At 57.6% G+C, this 5,980-nt stretch overlaps 1 protein-coding gene across 1 annotated transcript; it reads left to right on the top strand.

The window, feature by feature from the left end:
* Nucleotides 1-4,978: 4,978 nt before the first annotated feature.
* HRG_09234 (uncharacterized protein) lies at nt 4,979-5,212 on the top strand (the record flags this gene model as incomplete). The annotated part of the gene is made up of 1 exon (XM_044867705.1): nt 4,979-5,212. The coding sequence occupies one exon, from the start codon at nt 4,979-4,981 to the stop codon at nt 5,210-5,212; it is 234 nt and encodes a 77-aa protein (XP_044716965.1).
* Between the last annotated feature and the right edge of the window lie 768 nt (nt 5,213-5,980).

Below are 5,980 nucleotides of genomic sequence, written 5' to 3'. Positions count from 1 at the left end.
CCCGCAAGATCGGTGACAAGGTATGCGTGGCCCGGGGTCAAGTTTGCGTTGGGACCGGCAACGTGAACATGACGAGCTTGCGAGGTATTGAGCGTCAGGTGGAAGTGCATCAGGCGAGGCGCAAATGCATGGGTGGAATGGACTCGACAGCCTCGAGAAAATCGACAAATCGTCTTGTCCCGCCCCCGAGAATTTTTCCTTATTTTTCCTTTGGCCTTAGGTCCGATACCCGTCGGCATCATTTTGATATTCTCACAGCCCAGACGGGACGGCGGCTATGATGGCCATGGGGTTTCTTCCGATAGTTACTCGCCTCACGGCCGACGAACGCTAAACGAACATGGCTCCAAGTTGGGAGCAGCAAGACGGGAGGGCACTGGCTCTGCCGCTCACCGCTGTGTATACTACTCATGAGGGGAGGGGCTAGGTGATATGCCCAAGGCTTGATGATTCTGCGCTGGGTGGCGAGGCGAGCCTGGCAGAGAGTGGGCGGCGGTAGGATGGGGAGGTGATGCTCCTCGTTGCTCGGGTTGGAGACACTGGGAAGGGCCAGGCAGGCCACTCTGTCGTTATTACACATAATGCCTAGATCCATCTAGGACATAGACAACTCTTGATACCATTGGCTTCGTTTCACACTAACTATGAGGCCTCCATGATATTGGTGACGAGAGCGATTACGTCGGCGAGGGGGGCATGGGCGACCAGCATCAAATGCGGCGTGGTGACGTCCAGAAGCCTTCACCACACACGCACACACACGCACACACACACACTCCTTGACCCGGACTAGTCTGGACTGCGCGGCACTGGGGGGGAGGTCGGCAAAGGGAAGATGGTGGACACAAGTGGAAAGGGGGTAGAATGGCGGAGTGACGGATGATGAGGTACTGGATAGACAAAAGGCAACAAGACTAACGCGAAGTACAATTCAATGACGATGATTATGCGGATAAATACGAAACAAGAATAATAGGGGAAGGCAGCGAGCGAGAGCTTACAGGCGCAGTACCACGGGCTAATAAAGCACGGCGTCTGTCCGATGGGGCCTGGAGGACAGGAGGAAGAAGACGAAGGAGAAGAAGGAGTGCTCTAGTTCTGGTCTGTCGTGCCGCGGTGGCCGTCATGCTGAGGGAAGGACTGGACGGGGTGCGTGCCTCGGAGGCCGCTCGTGAGGGGCAGGGACAGGAGACGGGGTTTGGATAGCTCTCGTCGTGACGTCTCATAGGACGATGCGATTACGAAAGTATAAAAAATAAAATAGAAAAGAATAAAAAGTAGTGGTGGTGGCTCCTCGTCCATATTCTCCGTCGACGGTAATCTACTTCGTACACGTCTAGGTAGCACATGCACATGCTGTACGGAAATAGGCGAACGCTAGCCGCAAGGGGATGCATCTTTCATACATACGTAGGTCATTGGCACTAGAGCTCTTTCCCTCCTCGCTCACTTAGGCATCGAGACGGGACACGGCGGAATCAGCACGTACCAGAGCGAGGCGTCTAAGCCATGCCGACCGAGGAAGGGGGGGATGGCGTGGGTGCGTGCATGCAGGAGCAGCAATGGGCGAGGAGGAAGGGCGTCTCGTCTTTGCCTCGGTCCTACGGGGGAAGAGAGGAAGACGGCGACGAGTGAGTGAGTGAGTGACATCAGTTGAGAAGGGCGGCTCTTGGTAGCCAAACCGAGGTTGGTACCACTAAGCACTTGAAGGTCCTTTCGGCGGCGGGGACACAGTCACTAGCTGCCGGGTGCCGGATGCATGAACGAGCAGCAGAGTCAGAGGGGGCTAAGAATAATAAGAAAGCGAGTGGATGCGCAGTCACCGAGGTCAACGGAGAAACGCTGACGGAGACGACGACACGAAATGGTTGGCGGCAATGGGAGGGTTATACCGACGAGCGACCGGCCACGAGGTCGACTTTTGCTCACGCCGCCGGGGACTCCGGACACGGCTCTCGGGGTGGAGAGGAGGAGCCAGCCAGCGAGAAGCCCAGCGAGAAGCCCAACTCCACAGCGGGGCCAGCAGACACGGAACGGGGCGCAGCCCACCCATCCAACCCATTCTAGCCCGGGCAACATGTGGCGCGCAGACATGCACAAGTACCCTTTCAGGGTCCCAGGGCCCGCCGCCGTTCAAACGGTTGCGGGACGAGGCTGGAGAAGGAAACGAAGAGGTCGCGCGTTGCCAGAGCCTCGGCTGTTGTTGTTGGTGGTGGTGGTGGTGGTGGTGGTGGGAAAAGGCAACTAGGCTGCTTGCCGATGGAGACAAGGTTTCGAGCTCCGACATGCGACAGATGAGGATGCAGGTTTGCCTTGTACAACGGGACAAAAGAGCAATTCCCGGCCTTCAAGAAGCTCGCGACGCGGACCCGCCGGACCTTGAGGCGTTGTCGGTCACTTCATCCTCTGGTGTCGGCAGACTTGCCATGACGATGACCTCTGCCACGTCCGTCGGCAAAGAGTCATGTGTAGTCGCACCCTTACAAACTTGGTGCTTTGTACAACATTGGTCCATCTGTCGAGTTGGAAAGGGTTCCGAGGTGATGAGTGTTGCGCACCGACGCAGCCTCGGAGCGGTTTCGACTCCAAGGCACCGGTTCAGGCGCCTCGCCTCTTCCCTGCCTGCAGGTCGTCGCGTCGGAGCTGCGCCGAAATGAGATTACCACCGAGTACAAAGTACTCCTTGGCCTGTTGACACGGCAGAAAACCGCACCAGGACCATGCTGAAGAGGGTAATTCCCATCAAGAGTCCAGGGTCCAACTGAGCATTCATCCGTGGCTGCTGTGGCTTTCTTACTCGGCACCCTGATGTAGCGTTGGCGGTGCTTTGCGTGCGTTTGTTATCCACCGTGGCGTGATCTGAGGGTCAAAGTTCCCCAACGGTACGGGCTTGACGGCCTCGCTTGTCTTCGATTCTCGTTTTCCGGTAACTGTATGTGGCTTTCTTTGTTACCGATCCAACGGCAAGGTGCCTTGGCGGGGCAGTCCAAAAACCTCACGCAGCGACACTCCACTATCTGACAAGACATGTGTTAGACATGCATGCCGTCCAAGACATGCTGTTCCATGTCGACCACCGAGAACAGCGGGGGTCCGAGTCCACACTTGGTGGCCTTCGCGTCAAGAGCCTCAGGGCCTACCCATACTATAGTTGTCCTCGGGATATGTCAGAGGGGAATGCTGTGCAGCCATGACGACACCACCCGGGGGCAGATGAATCGACAAGACGGGGGGGGATGGGGACAGAGGAGGGGGCGTGGCTGCAGCGCCATGGGTGCGGCTTGTCAGCGTCGTTGCCGACTACTGCCAGTCCCTGGTTTTGGCGAGTACCTGATCTTGGGCGAGGCTTCTGTCATCGTGTCCCTTGCTCGTTTTCCTGTTGATGCTTTCTTTTTTCCCCTATTTTTGGAGAGGGGAACTGCGAAGACAAGCGTGCGGGGCTTGACATGTTTGGCCGTGCAGGGGAACAAGCCGTTTCCCGATGACAAGCAAGGGACCGGTGGACTCGCAGCTCTGCGCAAAGACAGCTGGCCCGGACATGTCGAGAGAGCCGGGCTGTTGGTAGTTCCTCGAGGGCATACGCAGGTAGTCAGCAGGCGGCGAAAGCAACAGAGTGATTGCATAGGACCGAGGTCTCTCTCTTGTCATCAAGTGCCGGGCTGCGGAGGATTGCGCTTGGCGGCGTCGGTGGGGCGTCGGTGCGAGCGGCGGCGCCGTGCTGCTGGCATATAATCAACTGTAAAGGAAATAGTATTAGAATAAACTAGAGTCAGCGCATGCCGTCATGATGGGGTTCTTTCGGGCGAGTTGGGGAACGCTTTGCTGCATTGGTGCCTGCTGCCTGCCACCACCACCAAAGGACAAGGTGAGGTAGCGAATACCGTCAGGTGTGTGTGCACGCATGCAGGTCCGCGGTGGTTTGCATGCGAATGGTGTTTTGGTTGATGGGATGAAAAAGCTGACGTCAAGGGGTCAGCATCGCGAGCTGTCCCAGGCAGCGGGGAATCCACAGAGAAGAAGAAGACGTTGTGCGCGCTGAAGCCCTAACCCGTGACCGACCCCTCCTCGTTCCTTCCTCTCTGTCTCTGGTACGCGATTTCGACGAGCGTCTTTTCCTGCGTCATTTCCTGCGTCCTTTCCTGGGTCCAGCACCATCTCATCTCTCAGGCTCCCCCTTTTTCCACCTTCTCTCCGTGGCCCGCATCGCAAACATCACGAACCCGTCCCATCATCCGACCCAACACCCGCCCAGCAGGTCGACGCCACGCCCCCCCTCGCCTCGTCTCGTCTCGCCTCCCCACGCTTCAGCCCTGTGCTGCAGGTCAAATTCCAGGCCCCCAACGCCCGCCTCCACCCACAGGGCACACTCGTCTTGTTGCACGCACACGCCCCCTCCCCGATTGAGGACCAATTGGTGACTCCCTCCCGCCGAGCCAAGCTTTTTGCACTCTTCACCTTGTCTATTCTTGCGCCGCTGCGCCATGCCCACTCACCATGCCTCCGTCCGGCTCCTTCGAGGCCTGCAGCCCTGGAGGTAGTCACCTGTCAGACTCGCCAACGGCCTTCAAGCCCTCGCTGGTGCCTTGTCGACGACATGGCCCGCCGAGCAAGGCGTGTCGGTAAGCCACCTCTGTCCACGACTCTCTTGGCTGAGCCCCATCCGTCACTGCCTTTCTCTAGGCTGCCGAGTCTATAATATAAGGCTGCGATGCCTCTCGCTCCACCCGGCATCCACTCCCATCCTCATCTCATCTGTCAAGGCTATAAGCACTCTCTTTAAACCCAGTTCATCGTCCTGCTTGTTCACGCTTCCCGTTTGCTTCACCGTTACTCGTCCACGACTCTCTTCCATTCGCCGTCTGGCCGTTCACGTCTGGCGCCCATATCTGCCTCGTTTTGCTCTCGATTCCTCCCTCGCCGTCCCCGAAGGCGGCCTTGAGACGACCAGAGCACCCTTGGACGGCATACCGTCGACATCATGTGCTACCAAGTCGTTGAGCTCTACTCGGCCTGCCGCTGCCTCTACTACCAGCACGCCATTGACCGGTGTCCTTCGTACGGCGGGCGCGGCCATGGCATCCAGAGGCGCGTCATCTACGTTGGATACGCATGCAGCGCTCACTCGACCCGCACCGCACAATATGCCACGCCCTACACCTACTCCGACTCGGGCTATCACAGCGGCGGCTCCGCCCGGAGGGGCCATCGGTGAAACGTGCTGTCTTCGCTAATGGGCTGCCAGTCCGGGCCGCTCCCGAGGCTGGTCCTTTTCGACTTTGCTGGCTGGGTGCGCCATTTGTACTCGAACAATCCGTCACAGCTGTCCGTTTTGCTGGTCGAACACCGCCGTCAAACGACGTCCTCCGAGTGATCCAGGCACACGCAATCATCGTTGCGGCCCTTCATGTCTGCCAACTCGCGGCTTCCCAATGTACAACCTTCCGCCTCGAGCCCCGCAGCTCGTTTGTCGAAGACACACAACAACAAAAGAAAAGAAGAGAACCCCGTAAATCGGCCTGTTCTCATCAGCAGTTCACCTTCTTGTTTCTCGTCGACGCACAGGACTGAGCCTCGGACTCATCCCTTGTCAAATCACTCTGGCGTTGAAGAGAATCCCATCTTCCAACAAAGCTTTATCCATGCACTTCGACAACGCTGTTTCCCTCGCGAAAACAACTCTTCTCTTGTCTTTCTTCTCTTCAAGAGCCCTCGCCTTGTTACAATCCCCCACCCCTTGCCCCCCTTCCTTTTTTTTACCCGTCCGGCATAGCGTTGATAGATCTCTTTTCCCCCACTTTCTCTCTCGCCGCTCTGGCAACAGGACGGCGGGCGACTCAGGAATACGACGGCATGGGGTTATGTTTAAAACGAGAGCAGCCAGGCGTTTGGGGCATTACGAGCTATGCTTAGAAGCCAAGACTACTTCTTTGCGCTCAGGTTGGTCCACGAGGAACGTTTTGGGGACCATGGTGATGCTCCA

Source organism: Hirsutella rhossiliensis, assembly GCF_020360975.1.
Source record: "Hirsutella rhossiliensis strain HR02 chromosome Unknown scaffold00012, whole genome shotgun sequence".
Classification (NCBI taxonomy): Eukaryota; Fungi; Ascomycota; class Sordariomycetes; order Hypocreales; family Ophiocordycipitaceae; genus Hirsutella; species Hirsutella rhossiliensis.
The sequence above is the reverse complement of the archived record's forward strand: the minus strand, read 5'-3'. Positions and strand labels throughout refer to the sequence as shown.